The 24,029-nt window shown below is 36.5% G+C and overlaps 1 protein-coding gene across 10 annotated transcripts in view; it reads left to right on the forward strand.

The window, feature by feature from the left end:
• ATRNL1 (attractin like 1) overlaps positions 1-24,029 on the forward strand; it is a 431,792-nt gene that overhangs the window by 37,891 nt on the left and 369,872 nt on the right. For all 10 annotated transcript variants that reach the window (XM_068198166.1, XM_068198161.1, XM_068198163.1 and 7 more), the window contains exons 2-7: positions 1,970-2,053; positions 3,979-4,092; positions 4,560-4,688; positions 7,802-8,010; positions 17,555-17,729; positions 18,827-18,914. In XM_068198166.1, the coding sequence (XP_068054267.1) occupies positions 1,970-2,053; positions 3,979-4,092; positions 4,560-4,688; positions 7,802-8,010; positions 17,555-17,729; positions 18,827-18,914 (799 nt within the window). The remainder of the gene's footprint in view (positions 1-1,969; positions 2,054-3,978; positions 4,093-4,559; positions 4,689-7,801; positions 8,011-17,554; positions 17,730-18,826; positions 18,915-24,029) is intronic.

The following is a 24,029-nucleotide window of genomic DNA, read 5'->3' on the forward strand; positions in this document are numbered from 1 at the left end:
CTGGTAGCCACAGAGGAAAACTGCTGATGAATACCTGGCTGTATATGAAAGAGAATATTGCCCTTAATTGGGCAAGGGGTTACCTGAAAGTGGCGCTGCTCATCTTTGTGAGTTATGGGATTTGGTATTTGATAACACTTGGAAAGAAAAATAATACAGAAAATTCTTGGTATGACTCAAGAAACTTACAGTAATTTATATCTGTCTTGCTATGTATTTATTTTAAATAGAACAAACCCTTATCTTACAATTTTCTACAAACATTGTTGCAAAGTAATGCTGTGCTCTTATTTATTTACTTTTTTCCCAACAAAGTGAAATGGCTGTGGCAAAGGCTATCTACTCTTCCAAAAGAAACTACTTATCCAAAAATTACCATCCTAGGAGACAAGGGAAATTGTTTGTACTTTACTTGTACCAAAGGGCTGATCTAATAAAAACAACTCTTGTAAGTCACCTCCATTGCACTATACAGCTTCTAAGAAGGCAATGGTCATGACTGCAAATGAGTACTTGTAATATTTCATACTTCTTCCAGAAAATATATGTTCTATGGATTGCTACATAAGACTTTACTTCTGTGTATAAATCATATGACAGCACTGAAATGATTTTGATTGGAATATTATGTATTACTGCCTTTTATTAAAAAAAAGCACACAAAACCGATGAACAAACTTTCCTTATTTAGTGATACTTATTCTTAATGATTTTCTTTCTACAATATAGTGAAAGAAATGAATGTTTCTGAGGATGTTTTTATATTTGTTATGTTATTAAAGAGTGGAGTGGTCTGTTTCCCCAGTGGAGTAACCCTACTGGAGATGTGTGTTAAGGCCTGAACATGATCATAAAGGATGCAGAAAATAGACTGGAGTAGTGAAGATACAATGTGCTGAAGATAGCAGGCTCTTTCAGAAAGCTTTTATGTTAATAGATTATTGAATTTCATCTGCTGTTTTATCACTGCTTAGATTAATACAAAGTAATAAATATGAATGGATGAAAAAGGCTCTCTTTCTACATAGAAGGAATTTCTATATGTGATGAATATTGAGCTATTAACACTCAAAAAAAGTTATAGCAGATATTTCTGTTTCAAATGTCAGAATGGTAGTTGCTGAAAGAGCAAATAGAATCTTAAATGGGAATAGAGAATAAAATGGAAATAATATTGCTACTGTACAATTCACGGTTCACTTGCATCTTGAATACAATATGCTGATCTCTGTTGCATCTCAGCAGGCTCTAGAATACAAAAATTTATTAAAGGCAGTGAGCAAGGATTTCTCAGGTTGGAAAAGGGGCAGAGGAGGGAAAGAAGGGAAATAAAACACAGATCATTACATTTTGAGTGGTATAAAGCATGAACCCAGAGGCACAGCTGTGGACTGAAAGTGTCTCTGAGCTGCAAGTCATTGAAGGTGGTGTGATGCTGTGTGGAGAATCTGCAGGGATTTACTCCTGGGTAATCACTGGAGAGCACTGTGCAGAGACAGGGTACTGACTAGGAATAACAGAGCAGCAGGCTGACAGATGTGCTTATTCAGATTTATATCTTAATTTGTCTTGATCTAGGAGAGTTTTCGTATGGCTGGTGTTGTCTATTTTCAGAAGTAAGTTGTAAGGCAGTGGCAAAGCAAATAAGTAAAGCAAACCAAAATGCTCTTAAACAAGCCCCCCTTACACTGGCTTGGATCCATTTCGTGTAAAGGATAATTTAAATTATTTGCTAGTGAACTAGAAAACATACAAGTGAATGCCTGGGGGAAGAAAGCAAATCAATGATATTAGAACAATCAGAAATTGAGTTTTTATGAACACAAATAGTGTGATGAGAAATATGAAGAGAGACTTGACTGTTTTCCCCACCACAATTTTCTTTCCATCAAGAAAGATTCTATTGGCATGTCGATGATTCCTGTTCTGTTGTCTCTGGTTTATTACAGCCCTGTTTTTCCTCTTGTAGGTTAACAGAACCTTCTGGATATTTAACAGATGGACCTATAAATTACAAATATAAAACTAAATGCACATGGTTAATTGAAGGATAGTAAGTATTTATTTTCATAGCCTAAATTTTCTAAACAGTTTTGTACTGTGTGTTCTAGAGAGCAAAAGAACTGACACAGAGACTGCATGACAATATAATATGAACAGTTTGGTGTTTTGTTAGTTTGCTTTAGTTTTGTTTAAATATTATATAGAATTAAAAAAAAAAAGGTATTAGGATTTTCAGGATTGCTTAGAGTTGGCCAAATTCCATTTCCATTCAAATTGCTGGCAAAAATTAGGCTGACATGGTATTTGGCCTGTGCTGCAGGCCCTCAAAACCCTGTGATAAATTTGTTGCATATTTGAGTACCTTTACATAAGATCCAAAAGTAGTTACAGAATTCCTTTATTTAACTCATTACCTGACTTATCTTATTTAATTCATATCAGTGATAAATCAGCAATGGCCTCAAGTACAGAATGCTTATTCAGTTATGTGTTTCTCAAAAGTTAGGGCTTCTATAAAGTATTTTCTTTTGCATTCTACAGTTCCTTGTGTACTTAGTTTTGAAATAGTTTTATAGTTTAGATGCCTCATGCCTGTTGTTAATTTTCCAGTTTATGCACCACAGAAACACACAGACATGCCTGAAGGAATAATGAGACACATAAATTAGTTTGGCTAAGTGTTAATGGCACAAATTGGTTACATTTCAGGAGGACTCCACCCCCCCAGGGTATGGGCTAGGATTTTGCTGGCTCTAGTTCACAATTCTAGAAGAAAATTAACTCCTTCTGTATTTCCATGTTGTCATAATTTCAATTTCCTTGGATATCTGCTTTGCTGCAGTTCAGAAATGATGTGTCTGATCTGACTTTGCACTGCTTATATGCAGACAATAATTTAAACAAAGCAGCAGTGAAGTTATGAGTGCTTGCAAAATCATTTAAATTGAATCTTTATTATCTAGAAGACCAAGCAGTAGCTGAATATGTGTCTGACCTAGCCAGGCTTCTCTTTTTGCTCAGGCAGGCTAGCTCAGGAATATTTGTACTGCACTGCACTAAAGTGGAAACACACCTCAGCACTGCAGGCAAGCTCTGCTTTGAAGCTGTTCCCCACTCCATTCCTCCTGCTCTCAGGAGATGGCAGAGTGGGAAGCTGGAGGAATCAATGTGCTGCACAGTCTGGGGAGGAGTAAAGCAACCAAATGTCATCACACAAGGAAGTCACATATGTCTATAATACTCTGTCTTAACAAATGAACAAAGAGCTCTCTCCAAAGGATCTGTCACAAAACCCCACGTTTTCCAAACTGACAAATTGCACTCAAGCCTGCCAGTAGCAAGGAGAACTACAAAAAAATAATCATTAGATTTCATGGACTATATATAGATATGTATGTCTGGTAATTCTGTGATATATGAAAATTCCCCTTTCCAAAAGTTTACAGATCCATTTGGACCTCAGCCAAAATCTAGTGACATTTCCCAGGTGTTGGCAAAGGGGAGGAGGCAGGCACTTGGACTAATATTGGTTGCAATTTTAGATTTGTGTTTTAAGATTTTTATTTTCAATAATTAGTGTAATACTGGAAGGAGGATGTGTAGGTGATTTTATCTTGAAGGATTCTTTAAAGTTCATAGTCCTGACATTGTAAAGTAAATTTAGTGTATTAAAATGAGATCTTTTAATTGCTCTAAATTTGTGGTTCTGAACACTGATAAAATCTGCTGAACTTACGCCTCTTATTAACTTCAGCAATTATTAGCTGTAGACTGAATAGGTTATTTTAAATTTTTCTAAGATAAAGGGAAATATTTGCTTGCCCTGACTTTTGTTATTTAACACTTTAAAATATTTAATTACCACTCAAAATGTTTAACCGAGTTATGTTGGCCTGATCAATTCTACTGTGAGTTCTTGATCTTATGATCTCAGTAATTCTGGAAATGTGTTACATCAATGTTCTTTTTTTTCAGCCCAAATGCGATACTAAGATTAAGATTTAATCACTTTGCCACAGAATGTAGCTGGGACCATATGTATGTATATGATGGAGATTCTATATATGCACCTTTAATAGCTGTATTTAGGTGAGTGTATTTACTAACCTTTCTGTCCACAAAATCATGTATGGACATTTTCAGTTAGTGGGGAAAAAAGTAACATTAGAGGCTTTAATATGTTAACTAGATTGCTTTCTTATCATATGATGGGAACACGTATGTAAAGTTGTATTAGAATGCATTCCAAAATGTTACAGTTTTGGTTAGATAATAGCAGAAGTCCTTTATTTGGATACTTACTGCTCACATTGAATGGAATGTTAATGCTTACACACAGGCACTTTCCTGGAAACCCCTGATTTACCATGCAGGTACATGGACAAGTTTTATATACCTTGTATACCTTTTATTAAAAAAAAGTTTTTAAATTTTATTTATGAGTTGTCTTGTTTATATAGTTAACCAGCAGAATACCAAACTCCCTCTTTACTTTTTTTTTTTTCTTCAATATGCCAAAGATTGCTTAAAACCACTTTTTTCCTTCTCTTTTCCAGTGGTCTGATAGTCCCTGAAGTGCGCGGAAATGAAACTGTTCCTGAAGTGGTTACTACATCTGGCTATGCATTGCTGCACTTCTTCAGTGATGCTGCTTATAACCTAACGGGATTTAACATTTTTTATTCGTAAGTATTTTTGTACTAAGTAATTACCTTTGTTTTTTTAAATAGCATGAGAGTCATACTCAGTGCTAGGTGTTTAAAACCAGGGAGCTGGGCTTGTAAGAAATTATAAAGGTATGAGTTATGGGAAAAAAAAGTCCCAGAGACAGAGTATGGTTTTTTTGAGTGAAATCACATGGCCATTCCCAGAGTATGTTTTTCCTGTGCCATATGGAACTAGAATATATCCCTTCCAGTGTTTATCCAACACATATAGTTGTCATATGGACTAGAAGGGAGATTATATCTGCTGTCATATAAATTCCCTTCTCTTGAACTGGGATCATCTGCTGCTTGATTTTTCTTGCTGAATATACTATGGCTTTTGAAACCTTCCAAACAGTTCTACTTGGATTTTTTTGCCAGCCACAAAGATTTTATTCTATTTCTTTTCCTCTTCTTGGGTATTTCCCTTCCTATTTTCCATCTCAGTCTACACTCTGCCTTTGTAGGTCTTATCTACACTGAGTGTCTTGTAGTTTCTCTGATGGCAAAGTCTAATCTGATATGATCGTGATTGCTTTTGTCCAGCCTCCTTTTCTGTGTCAGCAGCTCCAAAGATGCAGCTGGCAGACCTGAGCCTTTTCCTTTTTATGTGCACCAGTTGTTTGCAACTTCTGTTTCATTTGGGATGTGCATGTGACACAATGCAACATCTCTCTATATTTCATACCTTGGTTCAAGAGGGAATTGCTTTGTCCTGTTGGACCTGTTTCTTCATATGACAATTTTTCTATGATTGAAGATGTGCCTGTTCCTTTCTCTCAATCCCTTCAGATTCTGAAACAGCAGTTATTAGGATTTGGTGGCCAGCACTGCATTTCTTATGTTGAAGTACATGTAATATTTTTGTTGTATTCTTTATTAGTTTAAAATTCCTATTTGTGTTTCTGACCATAGCTTTACTCTTGCACAATACTTGGCACATTGTCTGTGGGAAGATTATTGCTGTAATTTGCAGCAGATTGCCCACCTTTGGCCAGATAATAAATAGCTATTCAAAGTTTGGGAAACCTCAGTATATATATTGCATTGAAAATAGCAGTCTAGAACACTGGGTATTTTAAATTTTTGTCAGTTGACATCAGTAAAATGCAATCACCTGGCAGAAGTTCTATTGTAATTAATTACATTTTTCAGTTATCCCTGAAGCTTTTATTTTATTTGTCTTGGGAGCAAATGGCAATTAGACTTGGCATTCTTAAGAAATGAGTGTATGTGCATTCTTTCATTACTTGGTAATGTGGTGCATGCTGCATATCATTACCTAATATTTTTTTCTTTTGTAGATTTAAAATAAGTGAAAAAAACTTGCCATTTTTTAATTCCATTACATATATAACTCATGAAATTCTATGTACTGTGTTCTTCTGCGTCTTTTATTGCAACAGATACTTTTAAAACTTTTTTTAATGAACCAACAGTAACAATTTTATGATAAAGAAGTACCTACAATTACTTTTTATGGCTACATTAACTTTTCTTCTGTTACTGGTCTATTGCACACTGCTTCTGTTACCTTACTTTTATTACCTTACTTGTTGCCTTACTTACCTTCCTTACTTTTTGACTTCATCTTGATGGACCACTTGGATTCCTTTATTTTGGGGAAGACAGAAACACAAAATCTGTGACCAAAATGCCATTTCAGTAGCAAACAACTGTAATTACTTCAGAGCAGTCTGAGTAAATTTTCTGTTCCTTGGAGTCAGGCAACTTTCTTCCAATTCTGCTGATCCATTTTTTCTCATTTTGTTTGAATCCTTAATGAACCAGTTGGAGTGGGAAATGGTCTGCTTTCCAACTAATATTTCCTGGTGGAAAAACTTAACTGTTCACCTTTCTGCAGAACACTCCCTGTGAGTCTGGTGGAGAGGTTCCTCACAGCTGTAGCATACAGCTGGTAATGCCATCAATGGTTTTAATGCCATGTGTGTTACCAGCTAAAACCCCCAGGAGATTTGGAATGTTGGTCAGATGTGGAATTTTCTATTTTACCAGTGCAACAGAATTAGTCCTTTGAGAAGTGAGTCTCTAGAAGACAAAAATGTGTCTCCTCACTGTCCTTCCACAACTACATCTTGTCAAAGGCCAGCCTTGAACAATTCTTTGCTAACTTTTAACAGCTCTTTCTTCATTCAGTTTAGAGCTTCATTCAGTAAGGAAGACTGTGAACAGTATCCATCTCACATCTGCAGGGAGTGGTCTGTATTATCATCAGAGGATTGTAGTAACACTTTATTCTGAGTTTGCTGTGAGTCATCGAAAAGAGTTTCAAATCCTGTTTGGACTTCATCAGGCACGTACTGCCTGAGTTCACGGAAACTCTTGGACCCACATATTCCATGTCCTCCACCTTCCCTCATTTCAAGGAGTTGTCTGTGTTTCTGGAACCACTTTGCTTAATTTTGCACTCCAGTTGCCTGTGATCTCAGTGTTTGGTAGGGTGTATCACAGAAATGCTAACTCCCAGAACAGTCACAGACTTCTTTCAGCCTAGGCTCTCCTGTTTTTGCATTTTGGACTGCAGAGTTAAGGTGGCTCTTGTATTAAGGGTTCAAAGAATGAAGCGCTACCTGTAAGTAGTTTCAAGATATTAGCCATCTTGTATTTTTCCTTACTTGTTCTTCCCTCTTTTATTCTCTCCAGATGTTAGGCACACTGTTTTATAGCATGGACCAAAGCTACTCAGGAAAACCCTTTAACTGTATGCCTGTGTGGAGAGTTTAAGCTCAGTTACTTCCAGTGTGGTTGTTTCTAGAGATAACAAGCATTTGAAAGGACTAGGTGCTTATACTGGAATATAGGACAAAAATAGGTGGTGATCTGTCCAAGCAGGGCCTGTTCTTCTGCTTAATGTCTATATTTGTTGCAGTGTAAGGTATTTGTGATCCCGAGTGCATCAAAGACTTTGTATGTAAGATTGGACCAACACCTTTTGAACTCATCTGCCTGTAAAATCATTATTAAACTTGTGTTTTATCAGTACATAGAAATTTTTCATGGTAAAACATATTTATCTGACAAATACTGCTGGACTACTGACAGGTAGCTTATATATATATATTTTTTTTCAGAATTAATTCTTGCCCTAATAACTGCTCAGAACATGGCAAGTGCACAACCAGTGTGTCTGTACCGAGCCGCGTGTACTGTGAGTGTGACAAGTACTGGAAAGGAGAGGCCTGTGACATTCCCTATTGCAAAGCCAACTGTGGGAGTCCAGATCATGGCTACTGTGACCTGACAGGAGAGAAGCTCTGTGTCTGCAATGACAGCTGGCAAGGTAAGGTTTGCTTGGTTTAGTGTCTAGGTAATTTGATTTTCTCCCTTCCCTCCTTTTAATGTCACATCATTGCATCATATTTTTAGTGTTTCCTGAAGTTAAGTAGCCACTGTCTGCTTTTTGTTGGGTATAATTTGTAGCAGCCTGTCAATGAAAAAGGAAGGTGAACTGCTTTGTTATAATGGTGCAAGAGTGTCTGTGTGGACTAATGGATGTACTGTAAGCATGTGGTGCAGTTTTATTCCCAGTACCATAAATCATTGTTTCTCATTACGGATAAATTATTTAAGATCCTAAATGTTTAATTCACTTACTATAATTATGCTAGATGCTTTTGGATTTTTGTTTTTATTGTTTACCTCTTCTGTTGCAAGTCTCAATTGGCTTAGATTGCTATGCTTAGAAATTGCCATTCTCCTAACAGAAATAATAAAGTCCCTCCAGATTACTTAGCTGATATGCTCTCTTCCCATGACTTCCTGCCTCAGTTCTGTTTTATTGCTGTTTCTTTTGGCATGTCAAAGGAAATGGCTTTTTAACTCCTGTAAGCTGTCACACCTATTGCTCCACAGTCATGATGAGATCTAATACATTTCACTTAATAATGAATGAGATGTTCATTCAAAGGCAGTCAGTGCACCCACAGAAGGGAAGGGGTTTAGCAATATGGTCATTGAATGGAAATAGTGTAGACTTATTACTGAGTCCTTTGAAACCTTCCAGGACTGTAGTGCACAAAAAGATCCTGAAGGCTTAATCTCTGTCCAGAAGTTGTGAATAGAATTTGCAGCACGACTATCACCCTTTTAGTTGTGCATGGATTCCTTGCAATGTCAAATTGCTGAGTACAAAATGGGGAGATGTCACAACACTTCAGAAACACTTTTTAGTCTATACCTTCAGATACAGTGCTATGAACGGAATTAAAATTTTAAGCACAAAATAAAATTAGAAATCTGACTACTGCTGTCAGTTCCTTCCTTTCACCTGGCATTTCTGTACATACTTCTTACTCTTTCCTACACATCATGTAAAGATAATTTGCTTCATCATTCCTTGGATTTTCACTGAATCTACATAGATTTCAATTAATTAAAAAAAAAAAATTCTGTCACAGATGAGCTGGCTTGGATATATAATTGTTTTCCCTTATTAAATACCAAACTTTCCTTAAGCTCTGGGAGACAACGTTCTTCTCTCTTTTATTTCTTGATTTATTTATACCTGTATATTCTGTACTTTCTATACAGATACTATCTTCTGTGCAGAATATTTGCAATGATGGAGTCATAAATTTTTTCTTGCTATCTGACAAGTTTTTCTTGTGTTTGGTAATTCAAACCAAGTGGCTGAAGGGTCTTGATTTGTATGCTTTAGGAGAGAATTTCAGGTTTCATTTTTTATTACTCTAGTCTTTTTATCTTCTTTTGAGTAACTTTAGTACCTGTATTAAAAAAAAAATTATTGAAGTGCATTGATTTGGATGTATAACAATTAGAGCCCCTGATTCAGAATATAAATTCCCAGAATTTCCTAGTTCACTGCATAGAGTTTCTTTTACCATGGTGACATCTTGTGGTTGTTGTTGAAGGAGCAGCTCTGAAGAACGTTCCACATTTAAAACAGGTCTTCTGAGAAAAGAGAATGCTTTAGGGTGTTCTTTGAGATGGAATAACTTTTTTGAGCGAAAGGTAGTATCCTCTGATTATTAGATATTTCTCGTGAAATTTAATACAAGGATCTTGTAGATACTTGCAGCTGGCTGCTGGTCGTACAAACACAGAATAAGGCTTCCTTAAATGCTTTTAGACTTTGAAGACAAATAATTGACATGATTTTTATTTTTAAGACACGTTTCAATAAAAAAATGCACTTGTTAAATGTATTGTTTCTTTTAAAATCAAAGTATTTTTAATAATGCTAGTAATCTTAAACATTCATGAGGTCATTGGTCCAAGAACAAAATTTAGTATTTAAAGAAAATCTGGTTAATTTAAAATTTTCACCCTAAATAAGGGAGGCTGAACTTTGCCCTAAGGAGTATTTTCTTGGAGTTCTGTACCATATTATACTGTCCCATTCCTGGCTAATCTCTCTTGATATTATCTAACACAAGGCTGTGGATGTAATTCAGGGAGGAAAAAATATGCCTCAAAACTACTGACTTGCTTTCTCTTTCTTTGCTAGGCACATCTAAAAGAGAAATCTCTCTCTGACTAAGACCAAAGTGGTGGCTCTTGCACAATTTGACCTATTTAAGAATTTCACAGAAAGATACTTTTGCTTATTATGTTTTCACAGCCAGAAGATTCTCTTTGATACCAGGAACACCATGTCTTGGATTGTTTCAAGCTATAAAGGAGCAGAGAGATTTCCAAACAGTTAAAAACTTCTGTGACAGGTGAAAAAATTCAGGATGACTGGAAGGATAGCAAACAGTTCCACATTTTAAAGAGGGTTAAGTGGACTATCTTTGAAATTGCTGAAAATATTGCTGACTCCTGGGTATAGACAGAGGAAAAAAAAAAAGAATTGAAGGCTCATGTAGTTAAGAGAAACTTTATTGATACTTTGGTCATTGAACATCAGCACTGCAAGCAAAAGGGGAATCTATTAGAGAGGATTTACATGGTGTCTTTAAATTAGTCTTTAAGAGGATGTGTAGGGTACCTTCAAAGTAAATCTGATCCTTCTCGTTTATTGTGTTCTGGATTGCATTATGAGATGGTTTGGAAACAGAGGAAGTGCATTCCTTTTATAAGGAACTACACCAAAAATGGGCTCTAGGGTTGCACATAATGCATGCCAGCCCCAAACATGCATTCAGCCCTAATCCAAAGTTAAAACACCAATAAAATTTTTGGAACATGTATAGTTAGTTGGTTCTCCCTATAGAGCTGCTCTTAGCAGATAGAGATGTAGCAGAAGACTAGATTCTGAAATTAAACTAATTAACTTCAAAATAAGTCCATTAGCAATTCAGGCAGCTTGAATTTTATAACATCTCTCTAGAGAAAAATTAGTCTTTCTGTAAGGAGAAGAGTAAACAATGAAAGTATAAAAGGAGCTCTGAGTACTGCAGTGTAAAATCAGTGTTTTACTTGCTCGGTACTATGGCATTTATTCTAACAGCACCTTGAGTGCGGCCAGAACAACTCTGTCAATGGCTGTCTAACTCAGGTTTTCCTGAAAGGACTCACTGGATTTGGGTTTGTTCCCACTTTTCAGTGGAAGGCTTTGATGTCAAACTCTTTTTGGCCTGCCTTATTCCCCAATGTTGAGACTGAGCAAAGCTGTGCTTCTGGGTTATTGAAACTGGTGGGGAAGGTTGGAGATGGGGGCTCAGGCAGCAGCAGGTGAAATGCAGCACTGGGAAGAGCTTGTACCAAATGCCTGGAGATCTGAAATTTGAGATTTTGGCCCGTTGTGCCTGGATGTTCTTGAACAGAATGCACACAAGTCTGTGTCTTCAGAGATGAGGACCTGTGATGTAACATTTGCTTTGGCCAGATCTGTTTTTGGAAGGAAAAAGAAAAGAAGCAGGTTTCTTATAAATAGTCTGCCCTGTGATAATGCCCTCTTTGTCTCAATTTTACTTTACAGGTCGTCTTCCAGCCAAGTATCAATTCAGAAAGGAGAAACTGCAGTTTTACAGTCTGGGAAATGTCCTCTTAAATATATGTGCATTTATACTGTATCTGCATATAAAGACACATGTCCAAGAAACCTTTCTGTCCCCCAATTTTAAGTTAAAATCCTATTTCTGTGGTCCATATTTGTAAACATTTTAATGTTGATCATAGAAATTAGAGTTGTTTAAGAAAGGTTTAGAACTATAGAATTGGTAGGAAGGAATTGTCTTGTAATGAATAGTTATTTCATATATATTGGAAGTGTTCTTCAGATTTATCTTCAGCTGGAATTTAACAATTTGACAAGCATCCTTGGAGGACTGTGCAATTTGTAAACAAAATATAGCTATCATGATTAGAAAATTAGTATCTGAAAATTGTGTGAGAAAAATCAAGTGTCCTTATTGCAAGAGAAAGAACATCACAGGTAAATGAAGAGCCAGCTTCAGTTTTAAATACCTTTATGGTGTCATTTGACAATTAGTGAAAGCAAGTTTATCAGAATTTATTTGATTTGTTTCACTAAATGGCTGCATTAATGGGGTTGATAATGCTCTCTATGTCTAATTAGGATGAGATTTAGGAAGGGAGTCCCCTCCTATTTGTGACTTTCAATGAAAAATGTAATCTATTTAGAATAAATCTATGACCTAAATATTTATTTTGAAGGCATACACTTAGATGTATTAAAATAGAACTTGATTGAAATAATGATCCAAACAATACCTTGTCCTGAATAGAAAAAGTAGATAGTGCTGATCTCCCTGATAAGGTAAGATACAAAATTTACTTTATTATCTGTAGCACCTTCATTTAAGATTAGGAAGAAAGTAATTAATGCAGCTCAAAATCTGTTAGCTTCATTTCAGCACTGTGTAGAGTTCTAGACCATAACTTGAGGAAAGAAATAATGAAACATATATTGTGATTAATAACAAAACAGTTGAAATCTGAATTTATCAATGTAGTTCTTCCGAAGATAGCCTGCAAGAAAATTGACATGAAAATGCAGTATATTTTACCTGAACCTCAGCAGTTGATGACAGGAAATCATTGAAACTAAAGAGTGAAGTGCATACATAAGGAAACAGTAAGGAGAACTCAGCTGCTTCTTCATGAAATGTGAGTGGGTGTGCTGAACATGTATGGAAAGGTATCAGTGCTCCTTAAAGGCTGATCTTAGGACTGATATTGTTACATAATTTTTGTAATCTACCTATAAGGCTGCTAATGAAATCTGGTAATACAGAGGTGGAAGGTACTTTAAATATGAAGGATAACCAGAATATCCTGCAAAAAGTCTGCAAATAATGTGTAGGATTTAATTACTTCAGTATAAATTGCAAATTAATACATTTAGAGACTAAGAGAATTAAGAATTTATTTTATAGTCTTGCATTGAAATGTAGAAAGTGACATGGGAGAAAACTTGCTTGTCTATCTCAATTAGAACATGAACTAATTAACATAATTAATTTCATATACTCTGCAAACTCCAAAGTGCCAAGTGCACTGGTAGGATGATCACTCATAGGACTTCCAGGTAAATATATGAGAGCATTAGTAGTATGCTTCATGTTTTGTTACTACAGTTCAATGAATACAGACTCAGAGGGAGAGCCATTAGGAAGGACAGGGCTGTGGAAGTCACTAACAGAGCATGGTTTGTTTAAACAAGTAAAATCAAGGCTGCGAGGGAAGAGTGTTGCTGTTTATAAACATTTGTGGGGTATATAGACAGACCAGATCTTTAAGTACAGTGATAGCAACACTGGTAGAAGAAAAATTAGGATAAACTGGTCATCAGTACATCATTTGGGTACTGGGAGGAAGCTTTTTCTTAGAGCTGTGAAGTTTTCTAGAAGTTGTTAGCAGAGATACTGGACCTTGGTACCTTGCTGCCATTAGGATGGAGTCTCAGAATCTCTAGATCTCTAGTCCAATGGGTATTGTCAGCTACAGCTGATCTGAAAGTCCCTGCTTCTTTTAGAGCCTGAGAAGCAAAACCTGGTTTTGTTTACGATGAGAAAACTTGTGTGATGTCTACCAGAGACTGTACTTGTTCTCAGTCATGGAAGACTAGGAGAGCTTTCCCTGCTTCTTGTAGACAATGCTGTGACATCCAGCCTTATCGTCAGTGCCAGCCTTGTTGATCTTGAGTGTGGGATCCGGAACTGAGCAGTTAAAGCTGGAGCTGTACCCACCCATGGCAGGCCCTGAGCCCTCTGCTCAGGCTGAGCCTGTGCCTCCCCCACGGCCAGGTAGCCCTTGGGTGATCCACTCTTCCTGCCTGAGGAGACAAACAGGGCAGAGTCACAGCACCCAGGGGCCATTTCAAGAGCTGCATCAGCTCCTGTGCATTAGGCTTTCTGTGTCATTCCTGGAGGAGCCTGAGTCCTGCCACAGCTTGCTGCCCTGCTGCTTTAGCTGGACGCCTCACCAGGATCTCCCTGCCTGCCATTGAGTCTCATTTCCAGCAAGACTATTTGCAGGATAGGAGAAATACTTACATCCAGGATGGATATTGCAGAGCTGTGCTGGGGCAGTGTAGGGATACATGGGCACACCTACTGTTAGAGTGCCTAGAAGGAATAACTGAGCCATTCCAGCACAGCTGGTTTCAACCACTGAGTTGTGGTGGTTGAAAAATTATGTGAAAGGAATAATTCTCAACTCAAATGATCACACAAACAAAACCAGAATAAACAAATACTTTTAAATTTTCTTTAATTAGATTGCATGAGGGGCACTGTGAAATTTATATTCAACACATCAGTACTTCTGTTTTTTTCTCCTGTGCTCCCAAAGGAAAAGATTTGGTTTGAAGACAGTAGATGATGTTTAGTCATTTAGGTGGAAATTGATCTTATGACTCAAACAACTGGAACAGATTGTTACTTTGGCTTTTCATGAAACTCCTCAATAAATAGAAATTAGATTATTCTTTTGTGTGGTGGGGATAAATCACTTTTTTAAACCTATAGAGTTTTTTTCTACCTTAGAGGATAACATAATTGACTTCCAGTTCAGGTTTATAAAGTTGTTTGCTGTTTTTCAACCATTTCCCCCCACCCCCTGTGGATTGACTGACACATTAGGAAGATAAGAAAGAAACTCAATTTTAAATGAATGGAGAAAAATCATATTTGCATAAAACATAACAAAACATATTTTTCATTATCTTTGTTCTGCAGCTGTAGTGCTCTTTGTTGCACAGAAGGCACATATTTAGTGAATGTAATGTTTCTGAAGAGAATATCTATTTTTGCTGAAATAATGGTGTATGTATTCAAGTAGGAAAATCTATAAATGATATTCATAAGCCCTACATTTACCTTGTTTTTATAAAGCAATAGCCATATAAAAGAATTTGCTTTTTAAATGATGTTTTGATAGAGGCCAGTACTATTCCGTTGTTTTGCATTTTTGCAGCTGTATATTCCATATTTGTCCCGATTGATACATGACGTGGTCAGCCCCTGCCCATGGCAGAGGGGCTGGAGCTGGATGATCTTTAAGGCTCCTTCCAGGCCGAGGCTTTCTCTGACTCTGTGCCACTGTGGTGTTTGTGCTTTCCCTCTCCCCTTTCCTGTCGTTCAGGTCTGACGGAGCACTGAGGCTGGAAGAGGGCTGTCTGTGACCTTCTTTCCATCACTGATCTGGCTAAGATTTTTTCATTCTTAACTGAGTATGAGGCGCTTTTCTTGCGTTCGTTTTATTGCGGTCGGTGCCAGGTATCTCTGTCTGGATGTGCCGCAGGAGTTCTGGCTCTGCTCGCCGCTCGCCACCAGGGGTCCCTGCTGGCCGCGGCATCCCGGTGCGCGAAGGCTCGTGGTGACACCCGGCAGAGATGCTGCTTCTCCTTCTCACCTGCAGGCACCGTTTCCATCATTTTAAGCTCTTCCCTGATCAAAGAATTCTTAATCAGCTGTTTATTTTAAAGCCCATTTATAGTAAAATTAAGTGTTTCCTCCAGCGATTTACCAAAATCACAATTTTGCTCAGGTTACAACTCTATTATAGTATCAATTATTGATGGTTAAGAAATAATATACTGAATTGTTCATGCTCTCATTAGACCTCATTCAGATACCATTAATCTTTTCTGGAGAGAAGGTATAATGAACTGTGGGAATTGAGTGTCTCCATCGTTTAGTGAATGGAAGGTAATTTGGATACAAGTGGACATCATTCTTGTATGGTATACTAGGAAGAGTTGACAGCTGGTTTTGTACACTTTGGATGCCTGGCTGGTGTGTACAGGGAAAAAAATGTAACAAATTGCCCCCAAAATTACAATAAACATTGGAAAAACATAATCTTCCTGTGCACACATTCCCTCACGATAATGTTTTAAAATCATTGTAAACTTGATGTACATTACTTATTTAGCTTACTTAGTAAACTTCAGCACCTCTCTCTTCTAAAATGATGTCTGGTCTCTCCTTGGCACATGTAAATCTTTGTATCTGGAGCACCCTTTGCCAGGGGAGTATCCTTGCCAAAGAGATCTGATACTTTTTACATGAAGAACTATCTCCTCTTGTTGGCTTTGAACATGGCTTCTTCAAGCTGCATTTCATAAAACTCAGCTCTTTATATTCAGAGAGACTGTGGGCTCTTCATAGTCACACTCTCTTTGTCGCTTCTTTTATAGACATTTATAATTCACTTCTAAATTTTGTGGTTTTTTCCAAGTGAAAAACTCAGTAGTTCAAAGGAATTCGGTGGTTTCTGTAATTGGAACACCCATATTACTCTTCTGCAAACAGTCTCCAGCACTAGTCTCTTCTTTTTTAGTAGGACTCAGTTTTCTAAGGTTACACAAGCCATAGATTTATGCACTGAGGTAACAGGATTCTCAGTTCTGACACGATTCTTTATTTTGACCATTGCTGAGTGGTGATGTAATATTTTCATGTGCTATCCTGAGATGATCCTAAAATGTACCTTACTTAATTTTCAATTTAACTATGTTGAATTGTGTACATTGTTTTATTGTTCAGTCACATGGTCAGACAGGAACTTGTTGTGTGGTTCTTCAAAGGCCCTGGAATAATAGCCTTTATCAGCAATATTTATATATATATATATATAAAATATATATATACACACACACATATATATTCAGGTTTTAAATAAGATCTAGAGCATAAACTGATGATGAAGAGATCACATTTTTGTTATTACAGAACAAATAAAAATTTGATTTTGCTGTTCATGATTGTAATAGTCTTATAGCTAAAAAAATTATGCATTTTGCTGACTTTTCTTACTTTGACAAAAATGATTGGCCGAAATACATTTGAAAATGATATGTAGTAGTTCTGGGTTTGGTGGCTTTGTATAATGGTCTATAAAATGTTATAAAATTTAAACATTCAAATCATTCTTTTGATAGAGCATTTGATAGTGTATTTTACTCTTGAAAAATGATGCAGAACACCATTTGCAAAAGGCAAACTTTTAAGATTTAATATAGTATAATGCATATCTAACTTAATTTACTGTAATATTATTTGCTTTGATATACACTTATTCTGGTTCAAAAACAGTATAGTTTTTCTCCAAAGGTTACATACAGTGCAAAAAATTTTAGACCTAAATGATAGGTCATTTAAAAATGTGATGCTTTATGCCTTTCTTTCAATTTGTGACTCACAGTCTCTTTTCTGAGAAGAATGTGGAAATGAATTGTTATTATTTGAGCTAATCTAATGCTTTCAATTAGATTGACATCCCATGTTGTCAATTTTTTCACTGAGCATCTGTTAAACATAAAAGTGTACACCATATTTTATCAGAATGAGCAATCCTGACATCTGTAATTAAGCCTTCCCTGTTTCTGCTTTATTGGCTTTAACATCCCCGTCTAACAGATTGTACAAATTGCACATTTGTTTACAAAACAGGCCCAGATTGTTCTTTGAACGTCCCCTCCACGGAGTCTTACTGGATCCTGCCCAACGTGAAGCCCTTCAGCCCCTCTGTGGGCCGTGCTTCCCACAAGGCCGTCCTCCACGGGAAGTTCATGTGGGTGATTGGTGGCTACACCTTCAACTACAGCTCATTCCAAATGGTGTTGAAGTGAGTGATTTCTCCTTCCTGATGGGGCTTAGGGAAAACAGATCCTACCAGGGAGGGAGCTTCTGTCTTCTAATTTAGCTGAAAGGTTTATATCTCTTCTAGATTATTTATTAATGGTTATTTTATGCTTGTAGTTTTCTTATGATTATAGAAAGTGAAAATATGGGCAACATCAAACTGTAGGTGATATTTACATGTACTTCAGTTTGAAAAACTGCAAAAGATAAGGAGTTTTGTGGTGATAAAATAGTGAAAGAAATTCACTGCTGATATTTTCACATAGTACATTTTGAAAGCCATGTGCATTATTGATGTTAATTTATGGTTACAGGACCCTTGTATTTAGTGCTTGCACTTTGCTGGTGCCATGCCAGTAGGGTCAGGCAGGTCACCTGTATTCCACTTTTTTATACTTATGGCAGTTTGTGTGTGTGTTTGACCACCTATTGAAAACAAAGTTGAAGCAGCTGTAAATAGGACCCAGGTGATTTGGATGGTAACTTCATATGTAGAGGCTCTAAATGTGGCAAATTTAAGTGTTAGGTTCAATTTATTAGCATATTATTAGCAGGTTTACTTCTCCTGTTGTTGTCTACCTGTTGCTTTCTTCCACACATTTGCAATCATCCAAAACAAATCCCATCATCTTTTTGATTTTTCTTTTCTACCTTTATCATTTTTTAACCTCTCATATTTAATATTATGCATTGATTAATTAATAAAAATGTAATGGAAATTAAAATCGACCATATATTTAAGAGGGTGTCCTACACTAAATCTTCAGAGTAGTGCAAAAGCATGGGGCATGAGCAGTTTGGTGGGCTAGGGTTTTTTACGTGACTGATAACAGAGCTTGTGGTTTTTGTTAGTTACTGCTGTTTTATGAGACTGTTGATGAGTCCCTTACAGAGGTGCTCCTGTAGTGCTTGAAGAATATTTAGTGCACTGTCACGAGTTAGTGCACTGTTGTAATAGTTCAAAGGGTTGTGTTGCCACACTAACAAATTACCGTGTCAGAGTTACAATTAGTTTGAGCATACAAGCCCTTCTATTTCCTCTGCAGGTTGAAAATGTTTCTTTTTCTATTTCTCTTTTAGCTACAATTTGGAAAGCAGTATATGGAATGTAGTGCCTGTATCCAAAGGGCCACTTCAGAGATATGGACACACTCTTGCTTTGTATCAGGTTTGGACTCTTCAGTGTTCTGTATAATAAATTTATATATGTGTGCTGTTAGTGATCTTAAAATGAGTCACCATGAATGGAGACTTTTGAGGATAATTTCTAAATATTTTGTATTCCTGTTTTCTTCTTCAGTACTTAGGTGTATTGCACAGTTTTTGGAGCAGAGATCATACAATACTTCTCAATCACTTAGCTGACCATAAACCTTCTGAGCTAAACCTGCCAATAAAAGGCAGAGGTGTGTGAGAGACATAACTGGGGTTGTGGGCAGTGCTCCTGCTCACCAGGTACCATCCCCAGGGGCTGAACCCCACAGGCAGAGCCAATTGCTGGTAGCAGGCTCCTTTGGCAGTGCCACGGCAAGCGATGGTCCAGGTGTGGGGACTGCTCAGGGAATCCAGGAGCACAAGCAGACAGGACTGGAGAGAAGGCTCCAACTTATGCCTGAGGGGGCTATCGGGGAGACAAGCTACAGAGGGTGACAGGCTTGTTAACTGTGACAGAGAACTGCAGAATTGCTGTCACAAATTTTCCTTTGTTTGCATAAGGCACTGCCAGCAGGGCAGGACAAACAGGATGGTAACAAGTCAGACCAGAGTGTTCATCTCGCCTGGTAACACCTCTTGAATAATGGGTAACAGTGAATGCCTAGGGAAGAATATAAGACAAAATGACAGGAACTTACAGAAGCTTCCTCAGAATACTGTCCTACCTTGCAGCTGGGATTTCCTAAAATAGGTAGTATTTTTGTGGAAAAATTATGAATCCCTGTTGTTTTTTTTTTTTTTTTTTTTTTTTTCAATTTTTGGACCATGTATTTATTTTAACAATTACATCATCTTGTGCCTAAGAATTCCAGAATATTTTTTTTTAAGAAATAAAGCTTTCTCAGAAAGTGGCACTAGCTGGTTTAATTTTGATAATCCCTACTTCTTAGTCTCCATTTATTTCCTCATACTACTCATGATTTTCTGTAAGGCCATCACACTCTCTACCATTTCTTTTTCATGCTGAAAGTTCCTTCTGTTTTTAATAATCCTCTATAAGGAAGACATTTCATACCTTAGGTAATGTTGTACCATTGCCTTTACCTCTTGTAATTCTGTTATATCTCTTTAGAAAAAGGAGGAATCACAGTCTTTAGTGTGTTCTTACCTCAGAGATTGATGTCATAGGGAATTCAGGGTCTAATTTTTTCCTATTAATTCTTTAGGGTACTTCAGCTTTTTGAAAATCTGCTGTTGGCTTTGAACTGGATTTTTATAGAACTGTCAGTTACATCCTCAGGATCTCATTCTAGGCAATTCAAAACCCATCCCCATATGTTTAGACTTTAAATTGTTTTTTCACATAGGCATCTTTTCATCCTTATGCACATGAAGATTTGTTTACACTTTAATTTTTTCTTGTATTGCACATGCAGTATTAGGAGATTCCTCTGCAATTATTTGCCTTTGACCATTGTCTCAGCTATTTTAAATAACATAGTAGAGTCAAAAACATTGCTGTTTTTCCACTCATCCTTATGCCAGCTTATTTCTTTAACATTGAACAAGCAAATCCCAGCTGCACATGTCTGTGGAACACCATTAATGATCTTTATTCATTTAAGAAGTGACTATTTTTTCCCCAAGCTTTATTTAATACACTTAATTAGCCTCGTGTTGTCTGCTTTCCTTGTTCTAGAACATCATAGTTCCTACAGGGCATGAGGAATATTATCAAGCATCTTTTTGAAATTTCAGGAACATGTATCATCTGGACCTTTCATTTCTTCAGAAAAAGCCAATGCTTTATTTGCAAAATATAACTTCCCTTTTCAAAAATTCATAGAATTTTTCTTCATCGTTTTGTCTGTTTCACTCACTGAATTCTGTCCTTTCTGCCTCTCTCTTACCAGTCTTTTGGTATAGACCCATTTTTAAGCAGGAATTTACATACTACAGGCAGGGGTTAGCTCTTTAATTTCTTCAGAACTGATTCCAAGGACTTTCTCTACCAGTTCCCCCCCCGCCCCCCCTCCTTAACTTTCTGTTTTTAGTTTTTGGTATGGAAATACCTGTAAAGTCTACCATAAAGAACTCATTTGGGACACTTAACCTCATTTTATTGCTATGGCTTTCACTCCTCAGAATACTCCTTCAGAGTCTGTTGGCACCACAAAGTAGTTAGGTGTGTTGCTAATGCATTTGAAAAGTGATGTCTTAGTACTTCATATATAAATTCTGCAGGCATCCCATTAGGGTGTTTCATACTTGCCTTGGTGTGAGTCTCTGTTTTAATCTGATGGAGTTTCTGAACTTTGTTTTGAACTCTACTTTTTCTTCTAAGTTTCCATTATCCTTATGTTAAGTTAAACTTTTATTTATTTTGTTATTTGTAATGGAAAGTGTTGCTTTCTTTTCAAATAGGATGTGTTCTTGTAACCTGAGCAAAAAAGTCTTACAATGTCTTAGAATCAATTTTTTCACATTTTTCACATTTTTTTAAAGATTTTACCCTTTTAGTTGTACATTTTAGTTTCTTTTTATCTTTGGCCTCCTTTTATATAGTGAGTGCTTCTTCCAAGTTAAGAAGAATTCAGGGCATGGGCTGATATTTTGTTTTGTCTTGTTTCCCTGACATCTGTTCTTACAGAAATGTTGAATCTGTGTGTGGCCTGGTGAATATTGTAGAGGTGTTTTCAGTAGTAATATAAACTAGATTTTGTGCATGCCCTAACATTGACTCCAAGCTTGCTTTTCTTCCTGTCACTTCCCTGATTCATTACTAATGAATCTAATCTGTTCTTTGAAAGGTCAGATCTTTTTGACCGGTGACTTTGATTATTACAGTTCCTGTAGAGTGTGGACTTTTTAGTCAAGAAACATTTGTGTAATGTATCATTTAGCAGTTCAGAATAAAGCCTTAAAATATAATTTAGCCTTTTTATTTGACAGTGCTAATATTTCCTTGAGACTTTCCAAACTAAAGGGTAACTGTTTTAAAAGTCCTTTCTCCAGCACATATTAAATGTGATCTGTATTAATTCAGACGTCTCTTTGGACCTCAGTGAAGGAGTGTGACTCATGTTAATAATAATGAAAGCTGCAAGCAATAGTATAATGAAGAAACTGTGGCTGTTGTTGAAGACATATATTAATTAGCAATTAGGATTCACTAATAATGAACCTATGTGAAATATTAACTACTATGCTGCTTGTACTAGTGATTGTCAAATGTCAGAAGTTACATGGGCCAGAAGAAGCTGATCATGCAAGTCAAAGAAATTTCAAGGGGAAGATGTACTCCCTTCTGGAGTAATTTCTTACATTAAATTATTAGGATAAAGTTCTTATATTTTTCCTTTTAGATCTTCAGTCTCTTGAAAAAAACAGAAAAAGTAATTTAGAGTGAAGAGCAGTAGAACATAATACCTAGAGATGGCAGCTTTGAGCTGTGTTTTCAGCTCTGTACCAGTAATTGTGTAATGTTTCCTTTATGGTTGAGAGGAAAAAAATATCCACAGAGAAGAAATTACATTAAGTTTTTGACTTGAGCTTCTGAGATTTCAAAGCCTAGTGCTAGGCTGGAGTGAGAGCGCAAAGCCAGCGCTGCCTGATTGTGGTGCAAGATAAATTGCAGCTGTGTGATTGACTTTGTGGAGAATGAAGTAACTTACTGTGCCCATTTCCCTCAGAAAGCTTCTTTGGTAAAAACTGAAGTACTTTTCTTCTTTATTCTGAAGAAAAAAAGATCTGAGGACTCCCAGTGATATAAAGTTATAAAAAATCCTCAAAACTTTTTATGCATTTACAGAGGAGAGAGCATAAAAGAGCTCTTGCTTTTAGGCCAACTAAACTGTTAAATAGTTTTCAAGCTGATTACTGGAAAGGTGCTCTTAGCAAGTGGTTATGCTGCATCTCATAAATTGTACGTAGTTTCTGGCACCTTGATACTGAAAATATCAATGTACTTTGAAATAATTTATATAAGAAATAGGCTTATAAAGAGACTGGAGTAAATGACTTGTGAGGTTTTTAGAGTAGGTACATATAGCTTTGATAAACATGACTAGGTAGGGAGTTAGAGTAAATTCCAAAATACTAGATCCCTAGAATTAAGGAGGAAGCAAGTTGCCCGCAAGATGTATATGTGATCACCTCTTTTGGTAGTATCACCAAAAATGGCTGCATTTGGCCTTGTAATTGAGCTGTTGGTGCTGGTCCCAGGACAGTGGGAGGATGCTTGGGCTTGGAGGTTTGTTTTCTTTGAGACTGGCAGTAGAGGTGAACTAGGCAAGCTGATGTAGTAATAACCATAAAGTACATAGACCATTTTATATATAGTCAAATTTAATTTAACTCATTTGAGTTTTATGACTGTAACTTCCACTTTTAAAACTTTATTAAGAAAGGGTAATTGTTTTGATTCTTTTTACAAGTTAATTGGTGTTGATGTGGAGTCTGTATATATCTTCTGGTATTTTTATTAGTCTTATCAAAAGCTAGTGTTAACAAAGCAAAAAAGAGTAAAAACTTTTCCTACTTTATTATGAACTAGATAAAATCTTTCACCAGTTGGTTTATTGTTATTCTTCTAATGCCCATTTTTGTTGGCTATTGTAATATAATTTGAATAGCACTGGACATAAAAAAGTATTTTCTAACCATTCTATTAAACAACTATAGGTGGGTTGTACCAGCAATTTCTGTAGTTGTATTGTTCTGTGACTTTGAATTACATCTTATGCACAACTTGCTCTCTTACTCTGATTTGCAGGTCTCAAAAGTGTGAGCAGTAGGTGAGAAAAGCTGCCCTACACTTTTTGCCTGTAGTCTTGAGAAAAGCCTCTTCAGAATTCCCTTCTATGAAGTGGCCCTAATTCATCAAGAGAATGGTTCTTTATGTAGAAGTGTTATATTTTTCATTCCTCGTTTCAATGTTATATTCCAGTTGGTTTAAAAGTGAAGACCAAGTAAGGTCACCTTAATTAATACCTTTTACTAAACCCAGCAACCAGTGGAAAACTGCAAATAATGAAGAAATAAATTGACAGCACTCTTAATTAGGTTGGCCTCCTGACATACAATGTGGTGCAGTATTGTCTTGACCTTGAATTTGTCCTGTTGGGAA

This window comes from Anomalospiza imberbis, chromosome 8 (assembly GCF_031753505.1).
Source record: "Anomalospiza imberbis isolate Cuckoo-Finch-1a 21T00152 chromosome 8, ASM3175350v1, whole genome shotgun sequence".
Classification (NCBI taxonomy): domain Eukaryota; kingdom Metazoa; phylum Chordata; class Aves; order Passeriformes; family Viduidae; genus Anomalospiza; species Anomalospiza imberbis.